At 41.7% G+C, this 23,222-nt stretch overlaps 1 protein-coding gene across 1 annotated transcript; it reads left to right on the forward strand.

Annotated features, from left to right (window-relative positions):
• Positions 1-2,521: 2,521 nt before the first annotated feature.
• slc35b1 (solute carrier family 35 member B1) lies at positions 2,522-20,830 on the forward strand. Its single transcript, XM_003222660.4, has 9 exons — positions 2,522-2,880; positions 5,637-5,740; positions 7,658-7,788; positions 9,061-9,091; positions 9,893-10,053; positions 12,103-12,229; positions 16,987-17,093; positions 17,966-18,119; positions 20,432-20,830. The coding sequence occupies exons 1-9, from the start codon at positions 2,537-2,539 to the stop codon at positions 20,482-20,484; spliced, it is 1,212 nt and encodes a 403-aa protein (XP_003222708.2). The 5' UTR covers positions 2,522-2,536; the 3' UTR covers positions 20,485-20,830.
• The last annotated feature ends 2,392 nt before the right edge of the window (positions 20,831-23,222 follow it).

Consider the following 23,222-nt stretch of genomic DNA (forward strand, 5'->3'; position numbering starts at 1 on the left):
AAACACAATGAAATTTATGGGACTTGGAAAGCACAGTAGTTTGCCACAGCAATACAGTGTGTGCTTTCGTGATGGGACATTGGCCACGAGTATTATTCATTTACTTTTATTTTATATTATGTATATTATATATTTTATTATTTATATTTCTTTTATATACTAATTTTATATTATTGTATTTTACATTATTTTTAAAATTGATATATTTTATTTTCTATTTATGTATATCTAAAATATACAAAACCCTTGTGCCACTGAACTGCTAACCTGAAGATTGGCCGAACTGCTGACCTGAAGGCTGACAGTTTGACTCAGCTAGATGGGGTGAGCTCCCATTTGGCAAGCCCTAGTTCCTGCCAACCTAGCAGTTTGAAAACATGCAAATGTGGGTAGATAAATAGGTACCAATTCAGTGGGAAAAGGCAAAGAGACTCCAAGCAATCTTGCCGGCCACATGACCAGATGGTAACAGTGCAAGTTCCTCAGCCTGAAATGGAGAAAAAGCACCTCCCCGGAGCCAGAGTTGAGCACCACCGCCAGAAACCGGAAATGAAAGAAGAAGCCTTTGCCTTTGTATGTCTCATTGTATGCGGAGACATGAGAGAAGCCTCCCAGCTATCACATCTGGGCGTCCCCTGGGCAACGTCTCTGCAGACAGCCAATTCTCTCACACCAGAAGTGACTTGCAGTATTTCTCAAGTTGTTTCTGACATGATTAAAATTGTATTTGTCTGTAAAGGCATTGAATTTTTGCCTATGCAATTGCTATAATCCGCTCTGAGTCCCCTAGGGGAGAGGGCGGAATATAAATGAAGTGTATTATTGTTGTATGACACAGCAAACAAGATAGATATGCTGGATTTCGTATCATAAAATCACAAGTTGAACACTTCCAAAGTGTCTAGGACTGTGTGATGTATTTTCGGATGATTCGTGCAGATCCCAGTAGGGTGGCCTTTTGCAGTTGGCAGATCGCAATTTTGTCAATGTCTATTGTTTCCAAATGCCGGCTGAGGTCTTTTGGCACGGCACCCAGTATGCCCAGTATGGTGTGTTGTGTTCCAGAACTTTGTCAATCTGGATTCGGAAGTCCGACAGTATCTTTGCGTGCTCATTTTCCAATACTTTTGCAGGTTTGTGATCCCACCAGTTCTTTGCTGCTGGAAGGTGGTATTTGAGGCATAAGTTCCAATGAATCATTTGGGCCACAGAGTTGTGCCTCTGTTTGTAGTCTGTCTGTGCAATTTTCTTACAGCAGCTGAGGATATGATCAATGGTTTCGTTGGTTTCCTTGCACAGTCTGCATTTTGGGTCATCAGCTGATTTTTCGATCTTGGCCTTCATTGCATTTGTTCTGATGGCTTGCTCCTGGGCTGCAAGGATCAGGCCTTCTGTCTCCTCCTTCAGTGTCCCATTCGTGAGCCATAGCCAGGTCTTCTCCTTATCAGCGTTTCCTTCAATTTTGTATTATTATTATTGTTCATATATTTTATTATATATATATATATATATATATATATATATATTTCTGTATTTTATATATAATTATTTTATATTTTTACATTTTATGTATTTTTATATTTTATACATTTTAATGTTTTGTTTTATACTCAATTTAATACTTATTTTAATTTAAAATTTAAATTAATTTTCAGACTACAGCCCCTGGACATCCTCCTCGTCTCTAATATGGCCAGTGATAACCAAGAAAGTAGATGACTGGTCCCAGTGCTCTGCTTCTAGGCAGTTTAGGCCCTTTTCACACAGCTGTATAAAATCCACATTGACCTGGATTATATGGTAGTGTGGACTCTGATAATCCAGTTCAAAACAGGTATTGTGGAATTTTCTGCGTTGATATTCTGAGTTCTATGGCAGCCCCTAGGTCCCTTCCACACAACTGAATAAAATTCCACATCTGCTTTGAACTGGATTATATGGTAGTGTGGACTCGGATAACTCGGTTCAAAGCAGATATTGTCGGATTTTCTGTCTTGATGTTCTGGGACCCCTTCCACACAGCTGTGTAAGATCCACATTGAACTTAATTATATGGCTGTGTGGACTCGTAACCCAATGCAAAGCAGATATTGTGGGATTCTCTGCCTTGATATTCTCACCCTCTTCTTAAAGAAGCTTCCAGCTTCCCTAACAACGGTTGCTAACTCTATCCGTAACCCCGCCCTCTTCTGATAACCACCAATAATAATCTGACACGGACAAAAGACCCGCCTCATCCATATTTGCCTACGCAAAAAGCCTGCCGCCTCAGTCCTTTTAGGTCCCCGACATGCTGTCTACCGCAGTGCCTGGAAAAAAAAAGTATTCCTCGATGTGAGCTATATTGGTCAAAAAGACCAATGACAAAAGCATATCAGGCAAAAGGAGGGGGAAAGCGGGAACCCTTTAGACCAGGCATGGGCAAACCGCCCCTCCTGGTGTTTTGGACTCCAACTCCCACAATTCCTAACAGCCACTAGCTGTTAGGAATTGTGGGAGTTGGAGTCCAAAACACCAGGAGGGGTGAAGTTTGCCCATGCATGCTTTGGAACATAGTTGTGTGATTTCAGTGGAGCACAAACGGATCAGGCAGTACGTTAGTCGCCCCTTAGGCTGCAACAGGTATGGGTCCTTCGTGGGTGTCGTCGCATTCGCTTCTATGAGGCCCCCGTTTCCGCCGCCGGCGGCACCGCTGCGAGATGTCTGCGTGGAGCTGTCTCCGCTGAGGCTTCCGGGGCCCGAGACAGCGCCCGGGATGGGGGTGAGCGGGGGCTCCGGAGGTGGAGGCGGGGCTCTGCTTCCTGAGCGGCTCCGCCTGCCGGTCTGCTGCCTGGGGGTCTTCGTCTGCTACTTCTGGTACGGCGTCCTGCAGGAGACAATGTGAGTCGCCCCGAGAGCGAACGCGGCCTTTCCTCCTTCGTGCATTCAGCTTGGTACCACTGGAGCTGTCTTGGCTCCATGCTGTGGAATCGTAGGATTTGTAGTTTGGTGAGGCCCCAGCGCTTCTTGGCAGTGGAAGCGAAAGGCCTTGTCAAACGACCACTCCCGTGAGGCCATAGCATTCAGTCCTGGCAGTTCAAGTGGTGTCAAACTGCGTTAATTCCACAGTGTTGATCCCGCATGGGCAAACTTCAGCCCTCTAGGTGTTTTGGACTCCAACTCCCAAAATTCCTAACAGCCAATTGTGGGAGTTGAAGTCCAGAATACCTGGAGGGTCGAAGTTTGCCCATGCCTGGTGTAGATGTATCCCTAATCCACCCACAGTTTGGTTGCTTTTTATTTATTTATTTACCCCATTTATACCCCACCTTTCTCAACCCGAAGTAGAAACAAGGCAGCTTTACATATAGGCAACTACGTGATTTCTTAGAATAATATATCTATTTATATCTTATCTATCTATATCTATACATCTATCTTCTATCTATCTATCTATCTTCTATCTTCTATACATACAATAAAAGTGAAAATCTGTATGTGTGTATGTAGCACAGGTGTCCGCTCACACAGACAGCCTCCAGCCTCCAAAACAGGCTATAGTTCCCAGTGCAAAGGAGCCACCAAGTCACGCCCTCCCAGAACATTGCAGGTTACAGTGAGCACATCCCAGTGTTCCTTTCTCTCTTCATTTGCATGTCCCTGCCTACTGCCTCTCCCTTAACTCTTTCCTATCCTTTCTTATGGCGCAAAGCAAACAGGGGAATTGCCCAGCAACTGAACATACTAGAGAGAGAGGTTGGGGAGAATTCAACATGTTTTATAGGAGTTGTATGGACTGGGTGTATAGTTCACCTACAATCTAGGAGCCCTCTGAACCGCACCAACGATGGACCTGGAACTATTTATTTATTTATTACAGTATTTCTACCCTGCCCTTCTCACCCAACAGGGGACTCAGGGCGGCTTAGAGTCTAAAACATATGTAACAATCATAGTAACATTCACATTTAGTTTAAAAATTAGTTTACATTTGAAACATTCATAAAACACATATAAATATACATTTAGGCGCATTTCAAGTACAAACCAGGTCTGTCAATTATATCCTGAAGCATATGTTCCAGATAGTGTTGCCATTATTGTTTGAAAGCCTGGTCCCCACAGCCAAGTCTTAAGTCTTTTTCGGAAGGAAAGGAGAGAGGGAGCCTGCCTGATTTCATTTGGGAAGGTATTCCATAGGCGGGGGGCCACCACTGAAAAGGGCCTGTCTCTCGTCCTTGCCAGCTGCACCTGTGAGACTGGCGGGACCAAGATCAGGTCCTCCCCTAACTTGGCACACAGACCCAACATGGCCAACTTTACATATTGGCAGGGTTTGAGGGTGATTGCCCTGGAATTCTGGGAGTTGTAGTTCATCAGTATACAGATAACACTGAAACCAGCAGATGACGGATCTGGACCAAACTTGGTACACAGACCCAACATGGCCAACTGTGAATACTGTGGGATTTTTGGGAGTGTTGTCCCATGATTTTGGGGAATTGTAGTTCGTTCACATTCTTATGTATTTTCTAATAGGAGCATTCATAAAAAACAAAAGCAAAGACTGAGTATTTTTCTAAGACATAGCGTAACATATGACCAAACTGATATGACCTCACATCCAAAAACAAACAAGGCCCTTTTCAAATAACCCGGGCATTGCCAGGTACCCAAGCTAGTGTACAATTAAAATAGACATTTTAAATAGAATTTAAAAGGCATTAAGACATTTAAAAGCATTACATTTACCATGCTATCCGCAGTTGTAATCTGGGCCATTCCATTAGTCATTGCACATAATTCCATATCCATCTATTGCACTACGAATGTTCTCCTAAGGCTTGATCCCAAAGCCACGGTTTCACTCTCTTACGGGTCAGGAGGGAGGGGCTGATCTAATGTCACTGGGGAGTTCCACAGCTGAGGAGCCACCACTGAGAAGGCCCTGTTTCTCGTCCCCGCCAGTCGTATCTGCAAAGGAGGCAGGACCGAGAGCAGGGCCCCAGACTATCTTAAACTCTGAGATGGTTCATAGAAGGTAAGGTGGGCTGGAACCATTTAGGGCTTTATAGGCTAAAGCCAGCACATTGAATAATTCTTTGATCTGGCCTGGTAGTAGGCTTCGCAGCATACTCTCGGTGGATGGCATTTTCCAAACAATAAAACTCATTCAACATTGATATAAAATAGGAAAAAAATAGTTTAATAAATCAATTCAATGAAAAATAGATTTGGTGCGTACATTCTTACCAAAGTTGGTTTGCTAGTAAAACTGAATTACTATGATGCAAAATGATGCATGCATCATGTATGCCCCTAATGTGAAATGTTAGTAAAGGCCTGATCTACCGAATATATAGAGCAGTGTATTTGTTGAAGGCTTTCATGGCCGAAATCACTGGAGTGTTGCCTGCTGGGTTTTTTTTTTTTGTAGTTTTGATTAATTGATCCTTCTTGTATTCGTATGACTCTATCAAGCGGATCCTGCTTACCCTTTGATCAGTTCATCAGGAAAAGAAGCAAATGTTCTCTTTAGGCCATCTATGAAAGCCACTTGTAAAGAACCATTCCGGAGATATGCACAAGTTACAGTTATATCAATGGATATATCATTCTTTCCAACTAACTCTCGTCTTCAATTTGCTTTTCTGCAGAACAAGAGGCAAATATGGGGAAGGAGCAAAGCAGGAGAAATTCAGATTCGCTTTATCTTTGGTCTTTGTTCAGTGTGTGATCAATGCCATATTTGCTAGGATATGTAAGTATTTCCAAAGAAATAAGAAGACTGTTTGGTTCATGTCCATCTGTTTCCATGCCTTTGGGACCTATGGTGAAATTTCTCTTAAGTTTTTGAAAAACATCCTATGTTCTTTCATAGCGGATCCACAGAGAAAATTAAGTCTTGCTTTTTTAGTCTCTTATTCTTGTCAGTCCACACAAACCTCAACTGCTTGCTCTGAACAGGGGGGTATGGATGAACAAGGGCAATAATTCTGTTCCTTATGTGCCTTTTCTTTTGCTTCCCAAGATTTTAAGTCAAGAGCAGTTAGGGGCGGAGGGAAAGAGGACTGTGTTCGCCTCTCCTTTGCTTTGTCCCATCCCTCATCCATTCAAAACTACTTTGAAAAGAGGAGAAGCTCATATGCATGGAGGGAAGATGCTTTTAGAAAGAGATGTCTCCAACAAGTGCTTAGAAGTAGTCACCCTTCTTTATCTATTACATATAGTCAGAAAAATGGGGGAAAATGGGTAAACTAGCTGGGATTTCTGGGAGTTGTAGCCCAAAACACCTGGGGACCCACAGGTTGAGAACTACTGTCTTAGTGCATTCTCTGCACCAACACTGTTTTCTTTGGGCCTTCTTAGATGTGTGTATACAGTGTTCCCTCACTTATTGCAGGGGTTACATTCCAGGACCACCCATGAAAAGTGAAAATCCGCGAAGTAGGGATGCTATATTTGTGTTGTTTGCAAGTAGTGTCTCTGTCCCCTCCTCACCTCTCAAGCATACGCATGCACACTCTCACTGCTACCTTATGAGGAGAAAACAAAGCTGTTTCAGCCTCCTTTTCTCTCCCTTCCTTAGGCTTCTCCTTAGGAAGGAAGTAGAAAGAGGGATTTATAATATTATTTTAAGATTTATACTTTTATTTTAATGTTTATTAAATAACCGCGAAACAGCAAATCCGTGAAAAGTGAACCACGAATTAGTGAGGGAATACTGTATGTGTGTGTGTGTCAGAAGAACATGCAGAGGATGAATACTGCATATTTTTCTTCTCATTCCTCCCTGACTGTGCTGCTGGGGAAAGTACCATGTTCCTGTGTTTTATATTGCTTTGACAAGCTCATGTACACAAACTTGAGAAAGGTGAGGAAGAATGCAGAAAGCTCATCTTCCCTTTGTATCCACCTTACCCATGGTAGAGGAAGTTAGTTATACCACCATACCTGTAAGTGGGCTGGGGCTTCAGCTTTTTCTCCTTAAACACCGTTTCCAACAGAAGCCTGTTTTTTAAAGAGTCAGATTGGGGACTATATTCAAATGTTCTAGGGACGGATAAACAATTATGTGTGTATGCATAATTTGATAATAAAAAGGACTAACAGAGAGAGGGGGGGGGCGTTGCCTTTTCTTCTACTCACTTATTCCCACAGTTGCTAACAACAACACACATATAAGTTATTGGTGCTACTTTTCATTTAAAGAAAAATAGTGGGAGAGAATTTGCATGGGAAAAGTTTCACTTGACTGAGAACATTTGCCAGCTACGGATGTAGGGTGGCTTTTAGTTTTGCTCCCAGTTTTTAGATTTACAAGTGGCACAAAATGTACAAGCTACACAAAACAAGGTGCATGTAATCCACCTGCCACGTTTCCTTTCACTTTGAACTTAAATGGTTTTGGAGAGAGGTCACTTTGCCCTGGCGTTTCAAACTTGGAAGTCTTCCAGATATGTTGAACTATGAAACTTACCATCCCTAGCAAGGCTTGCTGGCTGGGTGGTGATGACTGAAGTTGTAGTCCAGTGCATTTGAATGGCACCTGATTAGGGAGCATTGGTATTGGCCTTTTTTGTTTTGCATGTTGAAGTAAGATCTTCATGTAGCTGTTCTATCAAGAAATGCTTTGTTGTCAACACACCTGTTTCTTGCACATTTTCTTCCCAATCAGTGATCCAGTTTTTTGATACTGTCAAGGTGGACCGGACCCAGAACTGGCTTTATGGCGCTTGTTCCCTCTCCTACCTGGGAGCCATGGTCTCCAGCAACTCAGCTCTGCAGTTTGTCAACTATCCAACTCAGGTGAAGAACCACAAATCTCCAGGATGGGATGATGGATTAGTTGCATAAGAGCAGAGATTTGGAGGATGGGATGTCTCAGAGACATTTTCCCCTTTCTGGCACCTTCATGCTTCCCTGCAGACTGTGTTTTAAGTACTAAGGATAGTGCAGAGAATATATCAAAATTTGGAGATTTTATTTCTGTATCAGATTCAGGTGGATATGCATTTTTAACCTAATAATTCATAAATGACTGACTGTTGGACTGGAAACAGAGAAGTAAGAGTTCCTCCAAACTGCTGGAGAAAACTGGATAGTCATCAGGACCCCCAAGTTGGCTAGAGAAGTCTCAACAGTACTTCTAATTCCACTTTGCAAAGATTGTCCAAGATGATCAAATGCAGCCTAAGACATATGTCACATGGCTTCCAAGTTAGGAGGCTCCATTCCCTTTGCTGAAATTCTAAAACTATCACTGGATTAATGTAAAGAAAACCTCTTTCTTTTGGGGGGAAACGTAGGATAAGATTCCTCAGTGCGCCTTCATTAAACAGATACTGGCAGATTTTATGTCTACCCACTTCAACATTTACCTAACATCTACTTGTCTTGTTGCCTAGAACTTCCCTGAAAGCACCTACACTGTTCCCTATTTTCACCCATTTTCTGCAATATGTAATTTGAAATGGCAGAGGTGAGAGTACTGCACTTCCTGCAGTATTCCTGAACTTGTTGTGCAGTGATACAAATGGATCTTCCCTGTGCTTCATATGTCAGAATGAGCCAGGCCCAGGTAGCTTTTGGCTCTAGCCATGACTCTGAAGTGGGGGTTGTGACCCCATGGAAAGATAAACTTTGATCTGAGCTGGTAATAGGCAGAGGGCTGAGAGTAGGAAATTAAGCTCTGTGAGGAATGCAAGGCAAGAATTTGATAAATGAGTGACTTGTGGGGATGTATAAATCAACCAAGCGTGTCTTTTGACATATCTGAAAGACTTGGTGGGCAGAGGGAAAGCTAGTAAAGACAGTAATTTAGCTTGATAGAGTTCACTAACTATTGGACTAAGATATAGCAAAAAAAATGTATAAATATGTGGTAGAATAGTAAAGACCGAAGAAAGGAAAGGGATGTGCTAGAGAAGAACAAGCATGACAAGGAAGGAAGTGAACAAAGGAGGAAGTGTAGTAAATAGAAAAGAAATAAAAGCTTAAAATGGATGTAGAACCTAACTAGAAATTGGAAAAGAAAAGAAAATATGTGTTCAGCCAAATCTCTCCTTTTCTTTGTTTTAGGTTCTTGGAAAGTCCTGTAAACCCATCCCAGGTAAGTAACCCTTGAGTCCTTCACCAGAATCATGTGTGCTTTCTCAGGGAACTGCTTGGGTGAGTTGCATATAACTTACTGAAATGAAGGATTACAGTTTGATAGGCCTTCATAATGTTTTTCAAAAGAAAAACAAAATTTTCATTTTTGAGGAGACCAAGTGTTGTTGACTGCATGGTTTACAGAATTAAATGGGGATTGAATTAGAACTACAAGAGTGAAATCATGTAGCCACTGAAAACCTACTTCAGGTCATGGGAAGAACCTGGTTTGTCTTCCTTTGTGGTTTGTGTGTCGTTTTTTGTTTTATTAATCTTCAGGTCATATGGATGTTTATAAACAATAGGAGTCTTCTGGATTACAAATAGACAAGAAAACCAACATTTTGAGGGCACCTCGTTATAAAAATGTCCCCAAGGCCTTTTAAAAAAAATCTTATTCTGTTCAATATGGGGTTTTGATTGAGAAAAAGTGTTATAGGAAAGGACCCTAATGCTAAAAGTCTATTCAGATTTTAAAACATAGAAGGCAATGGTGAGAGGTTGAAAACCAGCCCAAATCTACTGCCTGATGTTTGCATCATTATTGCATTATGCTGGTCAGATACACATGCGATGCCCAGACATATGTTCTCCAAATTCTTCTTGTTCATAACACTGACTCATGTATCCTCCTCTGGGGGAAATTATATCCTTGTTTCATTGTAAGAATGCATGATGAAATCAATCTCTATTGGTTAGGATTAGTTTAGTGTGACTGGGGAGCCGTGTTTTTCCTCACCATTTCTTGTTCTTTTTCTAGTCATGCTCCTGGGGGTGACGGTGTTGAGGAAGAAGTACCCACTGTCCAAATACATGTGTGTCTTACTGATTGTCACAGGGGTAGCCCTCTTCATGTACAAGCCAAAAAAAGGAGGAGATCTTGGGGATGATCATATCTTTGGCTATGGGGAGCTCCTGCTGGTAAGCCTTGAACTGCCTTGAAGTCTTTTGTTGGCAACAAATGTTGTGTTAGTAATATAGGAAAGGAGAGGTAGGTCTTCCTGGAAGAGTAAGGGTGGTGGTTTGTTTGCTACAGTGGTGTCCTGACTGCAACGTGGCGCTTTCTCATGTTGGGCAATCTGCAGCCTGAGGCTAATTTCTGATTTGAAACACCCTTCCTTCATACCTATGGCAAGACTGATTTATATCTTCTTTGCAGCCTGATAAGGAAGACTGTGTAAAGAAGGGGATGGCGGAAACAGGGAGAAAGAAGAATGGTCTCAACCATCCACCCATTTCCTGTTGCCCTAAAAAATATTTTGTTAGGCAAAAAAAAGGCATGAGATATCTACCTTGGCAGGAGAGCCTGTGGTTGATCAGAGCCTTTTAGCATTTGGTTTTAATGCTAGTATATTACTCAAAAAACTACGTGAGATAAGATACACGTATGCATGTTAAGGGGTTTTGTCATATCCACAGCGAATTCTGAATAAGCACATCAGATCAAGTTCACACTGCAGCTGTGTCAGGGATAAGAATCATGCAAGCCCCAAGGTATCTTTGCAGCTCTCAAGATCCCTCAAACTGAAAACATATTCCACACCCTGAAGAATGGAATTACACTTGCGTAGAGTGTGTTTTCCCACTGAAACAACTTCTGCAAAAAATTAACTGTTAAGAGGAAGAGAAGAAACTGGAAGCTGTTTTTTAAAAAATGAAGTACTCTTCTGACTACTTTTAGTTTATTATTTGTCTATAGTCAATGAATATTTGTAAAAAGAAATAAAGGGCCACTTCCAGTTTCATTTGAAAGGGTTGGTGCAAAGCTTTACCTCACTCCACCCTTCTGCCAGCATTCCTGAATCTGCTTCATACAGCATGAGGCAAAGGATCTTGAATAACAGCATTTATTTTGGGTCCAAAGTTTTTAAAAAACAAAAACAAAACTGAAGACAGGGTCCAAAAAGCTGTTTAGACTATAAAGCAAGGATTATGGTGATGACAGGCTGACAACCAAATGTAGAACCAAATTCCTTTTCTTTGTTGATGTGACTGTCCAGTCATTTTGGTGAGGTAAACCTATTGACATGTAGTCACCACCTCAGTTGCTTTAAGCTGTCCTATGAATACCCCCTTCCCCTGTTCCAAAGGGTGGAACAGAAATGTACTAAAAAAAATAAGAGATTCAAATCTCCCTCATGCTTTTATTTGTTCTCAAAGATAATCTGGGATCCAATAGAGTTACATCTATGCCTTTATTCCCAGTACGTATAGATAGATTTTAAAAAGCAGTTCACAATGAAGACAAGTGTTTAAAATACCCACACAGTAAAATACATTAAAATCCAGAACATCATTTTGTAAAAATTAAGGGTACAGATAGGTTTTGAGTGCCCAGCAAAATGACTGATAGACAGCTAGGTCTTCAAGTGATGGTGGAAATACTCCACATTGAGAACCTGATTGATGTAAATGGAAAGACTGTTCCACTTGATGGAAACCTCAACATAGATCAGTCATTAGTCTCTCTGCCTCAGTTCATACTTCTGTGGAAAACAGCAACCTGCCTTGTAGAATATGCAGACATAAAACAAATAAGAACAGACTGTATTTCAGAAGAAGGAACTGGCAAAACCACATCTGATCATTCCTTGCCTAAGAAAACCCTTGCCGTAAGTTGAGAGGGAGCGTAATACAATATTAAATCTAAATTTTGTAAAGAAGTTTTTGGGGGGGGTGTATTTACCCTGGCTGGAAGTAACAGGAAATGTTTGAGCAGTTGTGTGTAGGACTGAAATCATTACATCTTTTTTAGTAACTGTCCTTAAAAACTCCATATTGCCTCCCTTGTAAACTGAAAGGTACATTTCATGTGATTTGTGGAATGTTGGCAATTTCTGCTTGTTCCTGTATGGTTTTGTAAACTATTGCCTTATATATCTCCTTCCTAAGCAGTAAGCCAGTGTATCATTTTCAGCAATGCATGTGCCTGTCTTGTTTTTATCCACTTCCCCTTCCTCCTTGCTTCAGCTGCTATCTCTGACTCTGGATGGGCTGACTGGAGTATCTCAAGACCACATGAGAGCGCACTATCAGACAGGAGCCAATCATATGATGCTCAATGTTAATGTATGGTCGACCTTGTTCCTGGGAGCTGGTAAGGACCTTCTTAGGGTGCAATGATTCAAGCGGCATGGATGATGTGGACCAGGACAGCCTGGTTTTACTCAGTGGCACTAATCCAAATTACAAGGGTTATCCAGAAAGTACATTATGTTTTGGAATTAAAAATGAACAAAGTATAGGAGAAAACATTTACATATGCAGTTGAAAGCCACACCTAAATACCACATCTCACGTAGTCGCCATTCAAATCTAGGCACTTACCATAGCGATGAAGGAGCTTTGCAACTCCTTCCCCACTCAGTTCTGCTGCTTGTCCTCAACCAGCCGGTCACCCCTTTCCGCAGCTGCGCAGCGTCGTCAGCCATGCCCCCATTTTTGGAAACTAGTGGTTGAGGAAGCAAGTGGCAGAATTTAGTGGGGAAGGACTTGCAAAGCTCCTTCATCGTTATGGTAAGTACCTAGATTTGAATGGCGACTACATGAGATGTGGTATTTGGGTGTGGCTTTCAACAGCATATGGTAAATGTTTTCTCCTATACTTTGTCCATTTTTAATTCCAAAACGTAATGTATTTTCTGGATAACCCTCGTATATCATGGGAGTGGCTGCAGAAGGCTATGCATAGACTGCTTTGTATGCAGAATCAAAAAAGGAACCAAGCTTGGGACAAGCATTCATTGACTCACTCCCTAAACTAAATATAGGAAACTAAATACAGAAAGTATTTTCTGTGACAACTTCCCTGGTAACTTTGGCCATTGTATCTGTCAGAACTTTTTGCATTTAATTTCCCCCCAACTTCATTGTTTGTAGTCCCACTTGTGTGTGTTTATTTGTTACAATACATTTCATGTAGTCCATGAAAAGTCAGTCTATAATACTAGTTATTATGGTGCTGTAGAACTCTCTTTTTGCTGCCACAGACTAGCATTGCAACCCAGTTGAAAACAGTTACAATATAGTTGAAAACTAGTCTGGAATCTTCTTTTTCAGAAATTTGATTTTTACATCTATATAGTATTTTACTATATTGTTTGACAGCAAACCATTTTAAAACTGAGCACAAACAAGACTTCTCTTGATCTTCACTTCATTGGAAGCCTAATACTAATTTATTCACTTTCCCTCATTTACTCTCTGGCAGCCTCCCCAGTCCCCAAATAATTTTCTTCCTAGCATCTCCTGTCGCTTCTGGATTGGACCTGCTATGCAGTTCTTCAAATGGCCATGAAGGGGTACTCTTGCAGCTAGTACTGTCACCTGTAAATAGACTCCCCTTTCAAAAAAAAGCCTTTTCTGTCTGTGGTTTGGGTTTTTGCCTGGACTCCAGTTTGGCAGTAACAGTGTATTTCACCATTTGGTGTCTCCCTTGTTCCAGCAGCCCAGTTGCTGTTTCCATTCCACTCACCTTTGAAATATTAAGCTCTTTTAATTCATATTTATGTGCTCTCCCTCTCCCCCAAGCTTAGAGAGGCTTTCTTGGTAGAAGGGGTTAGATAATGAATGAAAAGGACAAGTCCCTAGCAGCCAAAATAATTCGACGAACAATTGTTCCCTTGATGGCATTTTAAAAAGAAGTACACCATATAAAGAGAGACAATGAAAGTGTTGGACTACATGTGTCTGAAACAGTGAAAGTGGCTGGTGCACTTGATCAGCTTGTTCTTTCGAAACTTTACATGAGAGAATGCAAGAGCAAGGAACATGTCAGAGGTTGCTCTGGATAGCTCAGCTTAGGGAGCTTACTGCCAAGATGGGTAAAAACTGAAAGCCAGCTGTGTCTCCCTTTGTGTGTTCCCTATTTAATATGGGACCACCCAGTTCTTAATTTGCCTGTTTATAGATGTGGGAGTTCATGGTGTGGGCAGCTGTCAGAAAAAAAGATAGAAAATCTAGCTTAAAATGCCATGAAATTGAATCTTCCCTTAATGATTAGCAAAAGGTGCCTGTGAGTCAAGAGATGCTACCAACCTTTGTACATAGATAGGAACATATTTTCCACTAGTGAAATAGTGGGAAAGGGTCCATGCTGTGGTAAAGTGTGAATGATCAAAAAGCTCTGAAATAAGAGTATAGAGTTGTTTAACAGGATCCGTACTGCTATACTTCAGTTTTCACATATCCTGGTGAGGAGTTCTAGGGAATCAATTAACAGTATTTTTGCATCAGTTCTAGCTCCATTGAATTCTTTACCTCCCATTCTTGTGTTCTAACACACTTTGCAGCATTTTCTGTCACTCTAGGATTCTTACTAGTCAGTATTTTAAAATTTGGATTGGACCTGCTGTGCCAAAGAGATCTGCTGGATGTTGTTATCTAGCAGATAGTGTCAGGTCCAGTGACGATAGTGGATTTTGGCCTGATCCAGCATGGCATGTTTTCATAACTCCATGATTCATGAATGGGAAGTCTGTGGATCTCCTCCTGTTGATAAAATGTTGACATTCTTCAGCACTATCCAGACTGACAGAGGATGATGGGTACTAATAATAACAATAATAATGATAATAATAAGCTTTATTTGTACTCTGCTCCCTCTCCCCGCAGGGACTGTGGGCGGCTTACACCAGCCTTCAAATAAAGTAAATAATATAAACAGTAAACAGCAATAAACAAATATCACTTCATACAACTAAAATGACAAAGTATTATAAACATTAATAAATAACAGTTTAAAAGCTATTTGCCCTCTAAAAACATTATAAATATAAAAACCGATTAAACCAGCCAGTCCCTATTATCCAGCATTGTGATTAGATTTCTAATGGTCATTCAAGTCCTGTCCGATAGTTAAATAATACTCTAGCCCAGGGGTCCCCAAACTACGGCCTGCAGGCCACATGCGGCCAGCCCATCGAAGCCATTTATCCAGTCCCCACGGCACAAAGGCAGAAGGGGGTTGGGCTAAATGGCCCAAGGGGTCTCTTCCAACCCTTATTATTAGTATTATTATCATTATTATTATTATTATTATTATTATTATTAACATTGAGGCTGGGGGGCCATCTGTCAGGGGTGCTTTGCTTGTGCTTTTGGTCCACAGAAGAAGAAAGGGGTTGGGCTAATTATTATTATTATTATTATTACTACTACTACTACTATTATTACTACTACTACTACTACTACTATTATTACTACTACTACTACTAGGCTTGAGCGATCCACGAAAAATTTGATTCTAAACTCGTTTCAAAAGTAGAGGGGGGTGGCGATTCGTTTCTGAAGTCATTTCCGAATTTTGCCCCAATTTTTTTTCGAAATTAACGAAAATTCGTTATTTTCAAAATTAATTCGTTAATGGCGGACGCGCATGCGCAGTTGCCCAAAAACAGCCCAAGGGGGGGGGAGTTAGAGGGCAGCAGCCCTGGCACAGACAAAAAGCCCTGCTTGAGCAGCCTAGAAGGAAAGGAGGCAAAATCAGGCTCCCTTATTTCCCAAAAAGGAGGTGTAGTTCTACAAAGGACGATGGGACGTGCAACCCTTTTGCCAAACTTGGCTTTTGATTCACAGCGGCCCTGGCACAGACAAAAACCCCTGCTTGAGCAGCCTAGAAGGAAAGGAGGCAAAATCAGGCTCCCTTATTTCACAAAACCCTTTTGCCAGACTTTGCTATTAGCGTTGAAAAAAGAAAAGTATCCTAATCTAAACGAAAGCCCACCCCGCCCGCAACAGGCAAAATGGCGCAGCAGAAAAATTGCAGGCCGGGTGGGAAAATGGCAAACGCCAATCTTGTGAGGAAAAAAGCCCACAGGCCCTTTGGAAAAAAAAAAAAACACCCAACAGTTTCCAACCCCACCCCACCCCACCTCACCCACCCAACCTTTTCTCCCGGTCTTCTAATCTGTAGCCTAGCTCTAGCTCAGCCAAGGAAGCTGTGACGCAGCAATCTTGCCTGCCTGTGCCTGGAATCTCGCTCCCAACCCACCCTCTCTCTGCAGATCCCGAAATGAGCCACGAGGCTCCCGTGCACCGTCTTTTCATTCAGGACGTACTACCAGCCCCTCCCCCGGGTTAAACGTGCTCTCTGATTGGCCACAAGGTGCAAACAACACGCTAGGTTGCCCCAGTGCACTTAAACAAGTTTGGGTGATTTGCAAAAGCTTTTTTTCCCAACGAAAAAAAACGACGACATAAGAAAAAACGGCCTGTCGCAGTTCGAAACCGCGATATCCAGACGTGTGGACAATCAAGGTCGTATATTGCTTCAAAAGTAACGAAAGTAACGAATTAATAACGGGTAACGGGGAAATCGAATTATTTGAGCAAGCCTAACTACTACTATTACTATTATTATTGCTCGGTGGCCACCTAGCCAACTATAGTCCAGCCCTCCAACGGTCTGAGGCATCACGAACACCCCAGTTTTAAAAGTTTGGGGACCCCTGCTCTAGCCATTATCAAAATACTGATTAAATAGAGATCCACAACATCTGTAGAGCCTTTCTTTTTCTTGTCGGCTGGAGTTATGTCTGTGGGAATTAGAACTGAGTAGTTCTGTATTGTCCATATCCAGGAAAGGGCTGCTGTCATGTTACTGTGTATTCCCACCAATTGTACCTGTGAAGTTGGTAGGACTGAAAGAAGGACTGCTCCTGTTGATATAAGGGGCTGGGCAGGCGGTCATATCACAAGGTATCGTCTGCCAAGTAACCATAAATTGCTCTATCATAGAGTATCACATTATTGCCTACTCTCCATCTGCTCCCAAATTTGTGAATCTTCCTTCTGAACCAAAATGCAGAGAAATGAGGAATTGCTTTGTTCTTAATCCTTTTCTCCACCCTACAGGTATCTTGTTTACAGGAGAGATTTGGGAATTCTTGAGTTTCACTGAGCGTTACCCCAGCATAATCTACAACATCCTTCTCTTTGGCCTAACAAGTGCCCTTGGCCAGGTGAGTGAATTACATTTTCTGCTTTGTCTTCAGGCAAATATCAGTATGTCAGTCTTGTTCTCTTTTTGAGAATGTGTGGAATTTATAAATATATTATTTCAAGTTTCCTGATGCTCAGATGATTTGAGACCATTCCAGAGAAGCAGGCATCTCAGCTCTTTTCAGGGTGCTCCTGTCTAGCATAGCATAAAATATGGGTGATTTCCTTTAGATTTCTTACTGAAAGCTCCCCTGTGTATTTACTGCATTTGATTCTTTATGTAAGCCAGAAATTCTGGCTTAAATAATGAGATAAAGTGAAGCCATGTAAGAGCATGTTGACTGCTTCCCCCTTTTTTCTTTCTTCTCTCTGTGAGTGGATGGACGGGCTGGGAAAGGTGAGCTTTGTGTGATATCAAATGTTGGATTTGTAGTTAAGTGCGTAAACCATCTTTAACCAAAGTTTGTTGTTTTTAAGCAAAATTCAAATGGTAAAAATTACAGAAACAAAGCTTGCATATTGATTTGGGAATCAAGATGTGAATACAGCTGTGTATTTTCTTGAACTACTTCAATGCAAATTCCTAAAGATATTTCCCCACCCCTACTCTCTTTATTGCACACCATAAAGGGGCATGGAGAAAGTTGCTTCTTAAAAGGAAGCTTTGCCTAACTATTTGAGTACAGGAGGAAGAGACAGATACTTTCTCTTTAGAGCTGTCTGTATTAGATATTTGGGTATTATGGAGGTAAGTAAGGACTGCATATCACATTGTTTGGTCAGGTGAAAACTGGCCAATGTAAAGGGTACACCCTATAACAAATGGGTTAGCTGGAGAGGATTTATTTCTGCTGTTTTAGCAACACATATTTTTCTCTTTATTTTGTTGCAGAGTTTCATCTTCATGACTGTGGTGTACTTTGGGCCCTTGACCTGCTCAATTGTCACTACCACCCGCAAGTTCTTCACCATCTTGGCTTCAGTCATCCTTTTTGCCAATCCTATCTCTAGCCTGCAGTGGGTGGGCACCATACTAGTATTTCTTGGTAAGATTTAGAAGTTTAGCACCATTCCCACCAACATTTACTCAATAAGGGGTGCTAGCCTCACTTCCTAGCTGAAAGCAGTCCAGCAAAGACTGAAGTCTGTTGTTGTAAATGAGGCTAGTTAATTCCTTCATGTGAAATTTTTAGATCCTCTACTCTAATGGTTCTCAACCTGTGGGTCCCCAAGTGTTTTGGCCTACAACTCCCAGAAATCCCAGCCAGTTTACCAGCTGTTAGAATTTCTGGGAGTTGAAGGCCAAAACATCTGGGGACCCACAGGTTGAGAAGCACTGCTCTACTCTTGAAATAAATAGTTGAAATGACAATACATGCAGTCAAAATTCAGTTGCTCTTAGAGGGATAACTCCCAAATACATGATTCCATGGCACTGCTGCCTTTCCCACCAAAATAGACTGGATTTAGCTTCCCTTCATATTTCCAGCTATATTTTGACAGCTGACCTCAGAAGATACTAGATCAAGTGTTGTCTTAATGTTCCCTCTATTGTACCTTGTGGATGCGCATTGGAGCTCAGCTGTTGTGCAAAGCTTACCACCAGCTTTGTTATCTTTCCCATCTCTGGGATTTATCCTTTGGATTGCAAGAGGCATGGACAAACATTTGCAAGAGAGGCAAGCTGCCTAGCTAATTTGTTAGAGTAAGGAGAGCCACTAGTATGTATGGGATTGATTGTTTGTGTATTTGGGAGTGGTAGGTTATGGGACCCCACCATTGGCTTTGGCCTTTCCTGGTAAATCTGATTTGCAGCACTCGCCCTCTTTTTGAAGATGGAAGGTTGTCCTTAAAACCCATATAATTGGGTAATTGATGAAGAATAATCCATTGCCACAAATCAGGGCTCATTCAAAGTTGTCAAAACCATATGTGGCTGGAGGCCACAGTATCTCAGCAACCTCTATCTTCCACGTGAACTCTCTTGAGAGTATCTTTTACTCTTGAGGTTCTTCTCACTATCTCCCTACCAACAAATAGACAGTGGTTAAGGAATGGAGGGCAGTTATTAATTTTGTTCTGGCATCTCAATTCAGAATAGCATCCTTAGACAGATACATTTAGCTTTTCATTCCCTTCTTATAGGTGAGCTTTGAAAACTGTCTTGGGGAACATATTTAAAGATCAGACCACAGAACTGTCATTGCTTGCTTTTGATTTATTGTACTGGATTTTTGTATTATTACATGTGATATGCTAAGCCATTTTGAAGATACATGAGTATAGAAATGCAGGCTATAAATAGCTGAATGAATGAATATCTGAATGGGAGAATAGAGGGCTGTCAATCACCCCAGCTTCCCAGACCACCGCAGTAAGGGAGAGGAGAGCAAAAACTAAGTCTGTGGTTTACTAATCTCAAACGGTGTATATATTTAAATATATGTACACCCTTTTGAGGGAGCCCCGGTGGCGAAGTGTGTTAAAGCACTGAGCTGCTGAATTTGCAGACCAAAAGGTCGCAAGTTCAAATCCCAGGAGCGGAGTGAGCGCCCGCTATTAGCTCCAGCTTCTGCCAACCTAGCAGTTCGAAAACATGCCAATGTGAGTAGATCAATAGGTATCGCTCCAGCGGGAAGGTAACGGTGCTCCATGCAGTCATGCCAGCCACATGACCTTGGAGGTGTCTACGGACAACGCTGGCTCTTCGGCTTAGAAATGGAGATGAGCACCAACCCCCAGAGTCGGTCACGACTGGACTTAACGTCAGGGGAAACCTTTGCCTTTACACCCCTTTGAGGCCTGTGCATACATACAGAAAGAGAAAAAACAACGGAAATAATCTTAAAACAAAATGCATCCTCAGCTACTCTGATATGAATGAACCCAAAAGTTGTATTTAGATGTATGTAGGTACACAAATACACAAACCTCAAGCACAGACGTATTTACACAGACTTCTTTAAAACACTTGAGGGATGATTAATAGTACAGATGACAAATAGTTCCACCCACAAAAAGAAGTTGGTATATGCATCCTTGGCAGCCCTGAGAGCAATGCTGATTTACACAAATTCTTTGTATTTTTAATTGTGGTAGTGGTAGAGGAACCCCATCCCCAAAAATGGCTGCAGGACAAAGAGAAGGGAGACAGGGGCGAATCTGAAAAGTGGTTGAACTGCTTGGCATGGGCCATATTGTTGCCATTTCTTCTCAGGCTAGGATGGTTTGCCCTGCTTACAGAAGCTTCCCATCTGAGAAGAGAAACTTTCCCAAGGATGGAGTAATTTGCTTATCACCTAGAATATCCTGTGGGCATATCCTTTTAAACCAGTGCTTTCTTTTTGTTTCTCTGCAGGACTTGGACTGGATGCCAAATTTGGGAAAGCATCCAAGAAAACATCACACTGAGAGAGCTTTGGGTGGTTCTCTTCATAACCTCAAGCATAACAAACTGTTAACTTATTGTCTTGCTCCCCAGCACCTGCTACCAAAATGGACTCAGGATGTGTGCTGGGGGAAAAGGGATGGTTTTTATGTGAGTTCCGAGGAATGTTTTGTTTTTATTCCAAAAATTTTGGATTTTTTAAATGGAGAGTTTTCTTTTAATTCTAATCAAGGAGAATGTTTTCCCCACCTGTTGCCCCTCTTTTTCACCAGGATTCAAAGCTGGTGCTGACAGAGGGCCTGAAGGAGAAATCCTTAACACTATGGGAGGAATGTTCCATTTCAAATAAAAGGACGAGAAAGAAAGAGACCTGTGTTTTCACCTCATTTTCTTTTAAGGTGCAGTCATTAATAAGCACCATGTAATCTTCCTCTACCAAGAGGCATTCTGAGTTTGCACTGTAGTAGTAGAGCTTGTATGTGCACCATTGGGTTTAAATGATTTTATTGAAAAGCCAGTTTACAGCACTATCCTGTATATGTCTATTCTGAAGTGCCTCTGTGACTCCTCTTTACAGGCATTTCCTGACCAAGCTTCAGATGGTGAAGACTGGTGTGGGGAGGGAGAAAAAGGAGGTGAATTAGTTTCTTTTCTTAAGACCTTTTGTAGATATGTGTAGAATTGTAGATCATTCAGAAAGATTCCAAGATTTTAGAAAGAAAATTACTTTCCCCTCAGCAACTACAACTCCCAGAACGTCTCAGCCAGATGGGTCTGTGTCTTGAGAGGCTGGTGTATTGTGTGGCTGTAGTCTAAAGCAGGAACATCTCCAAGCTTCAGGCAAAAGATATGGCAGTTTGAAACCAATCAGAATTTTGTACCAACCTGATATACACAAAAATAAGCCGATGCATTTGGCAAGAGGAAGTGAGCTGGGCAGAACCGTGATATTCTCCATTTATCACAAGATAGTCATCATTCCAGTTCTCATGAATCCAGCGAGAAACGTGCCAAGACAAGTCACAGATTTACAAATAATGAAGTAAGTGGGAATCCAAATTGCATATATTGATCCTTATTGCCATGAACACTCTTTAGATCAGCCTGGACATTGCAAACTGCCACTTCTTTTTTCCCCCCTCCTGTCTGCTTGCCTCCTGGATCATAGAATTGGCTGCACTAACGATAGCCTGGAATGGCCAGCAGCCATTTTTATGATCGCAGGAACTCTTATGTGGTGCTTGAGCTCTTTGGTATCCAAATACAATAGGGCCACATTTTTAAAAAGGAGAACTGGAAGGGAGAGTGCAGTTTCTGTACTCAGTGTAAAAGCATCTGCATTATTTTCTTAAGTATTCAGATAATGGAGTAGCAGCAGCCGAGGTAGTCACCTGGAAGAAGCAAGTACCACACTGTGTTCCAGTCAAGTTTTATTTTTTGTGTGAACTGGAGTAACAACCAGACACCCTGAAAGTGTCGTGAGGATATTTGTAGTCTTTGAACAACAGTACTCAAATACACTCTTCTGTGTGGTGTATTTGAATACTGTTGTTATAGCATTTGGACAGTTAGAACACTGAAAGCTGTCTTCTATCATTTTTATATCTAGCCAATGGACCTCCAGAATTTCAGGAAGGACTTTTTCCTAGATGTACACTGGTAATCATTGATGGTCACCGCCCCCCCCCCCCCCCGCCGCTCCAGTACTATCAAGCCTTGATATGTTTAGTTTCACAAATATACAAGATTGGGAGTGTTTTGGGTGGTAACAATGACTGAATAGTTAAGATGAAGGACTGCAATAGTCCTAAATAATAACTCCTCCAAGCTTTGGCTTTACAGTGTCTATTCTTTTGGGTCATGGGATCAACAAGCCAGAGACCAGCTTCACTGAACTACATTGTTGGGGGAAAAAAACCCAGTTTCTATTTTTTTAAAAATTCTTAAAAACTCCAGCCTGCCATCCATCCTTCCTTCAACTGAGGCCAATACAGACATGTGTTGCAGCATCTTTTTTTTTTTTTTTAAAAGAGCCCTGTTTTAATTAAATAGCAACTCTAAAGAGTGCACTAGGCCCGCTTCGATGCTTCCACTCGGCCTGCTTCCTTACTGCGGTGAACAGGAACAGGGACTGTGAATGTAAAGCTGCCTTCAGAGCCAGGATGCTGAAGTCTCTGTGGAGCAAACTTTACACATGAAAGCGCGTCTCCACCAGCTGTCGCTACCAGCCTCCATCTGCTCTGCGCCTTTGGCCTCTCGCCCTTCCAGATGGGACCTTGATCTCCCTTCCCTCAGTGGCTGTTCAAAACTCACTCTTCCCCCTCCGCTCCCTAGCTTTTTCAATTTTGCTCCAGTCTTCAACTGACTTTTATGGTAATCTTTCCTGATGGCTCTGGTCTATCCTTTCCCCCCCTCTCTCCACAGTGAGGGGTTGGTTTTTTAAAGGACAATAATACAGAAAAAGTTAAACAGAGGTTTCCCTGTTACTAAGATTCCTGTAAATCAAATACACAAAAGAAAGGTTTTTCTTTTCTTCCCCTTAATAAACACAAGATTTTGGATTAGTTTCTCTTGAGAAAAGACATAAAAATCCCATCAGAGAAGAGGTCAGGCGCAAAGGGTGAAGACCAAACATTTATGCTGGCCATTCTATCTGGTTCCCACTATTGAAATTAACTAAATTCTTAAGGAAGGTGTTTATTCACCATTATTCCTGCAGTCTCTAACTGATTTACTCTCCTCCGCCCTTCTAATAATGGAG

The sequence above is a fragment of the Anolis carolinensis genome, chromosome 6 (assembly GCF_035594765.1).
Source record: "Anolis carolinensis isolate JA03-04 chromosome 6, rAnoCar3.1.pri, whole genome shotgun sequence".
Lineage (NCBI taxonomy): Eukaryota > Metazoa > Chordata > Lepidosauria > Squamata > Dactyloidae > Anolis > Anolis carolinensis.

Excerpts from the sequence above, each read along its gene's own strand:
- slc35b1 (XM_003222660.4), top strand. The coding sequence starts at position 2,537 with ATGCATGCTTTGGAACATAGTTGTGTGATTTCAGTGGAGCACAAACGG. Across the intron at positions 2,881-5,636 it reads GGCGTCCTGCAGGAGACAAT|AACAAGAGGCAAATATGGGG; the intron begins GTGAGTCGCCCC and ends GCTTTTCTGCAG. Across the intron at positions 10,054-12,102 it reads GCTATGGGGAGCTCCTGCTG|CTGCTATCTCTGACTCTGGA; the intron begins GTAAGCCTTGAA and ends TCCTTGCTTCAG.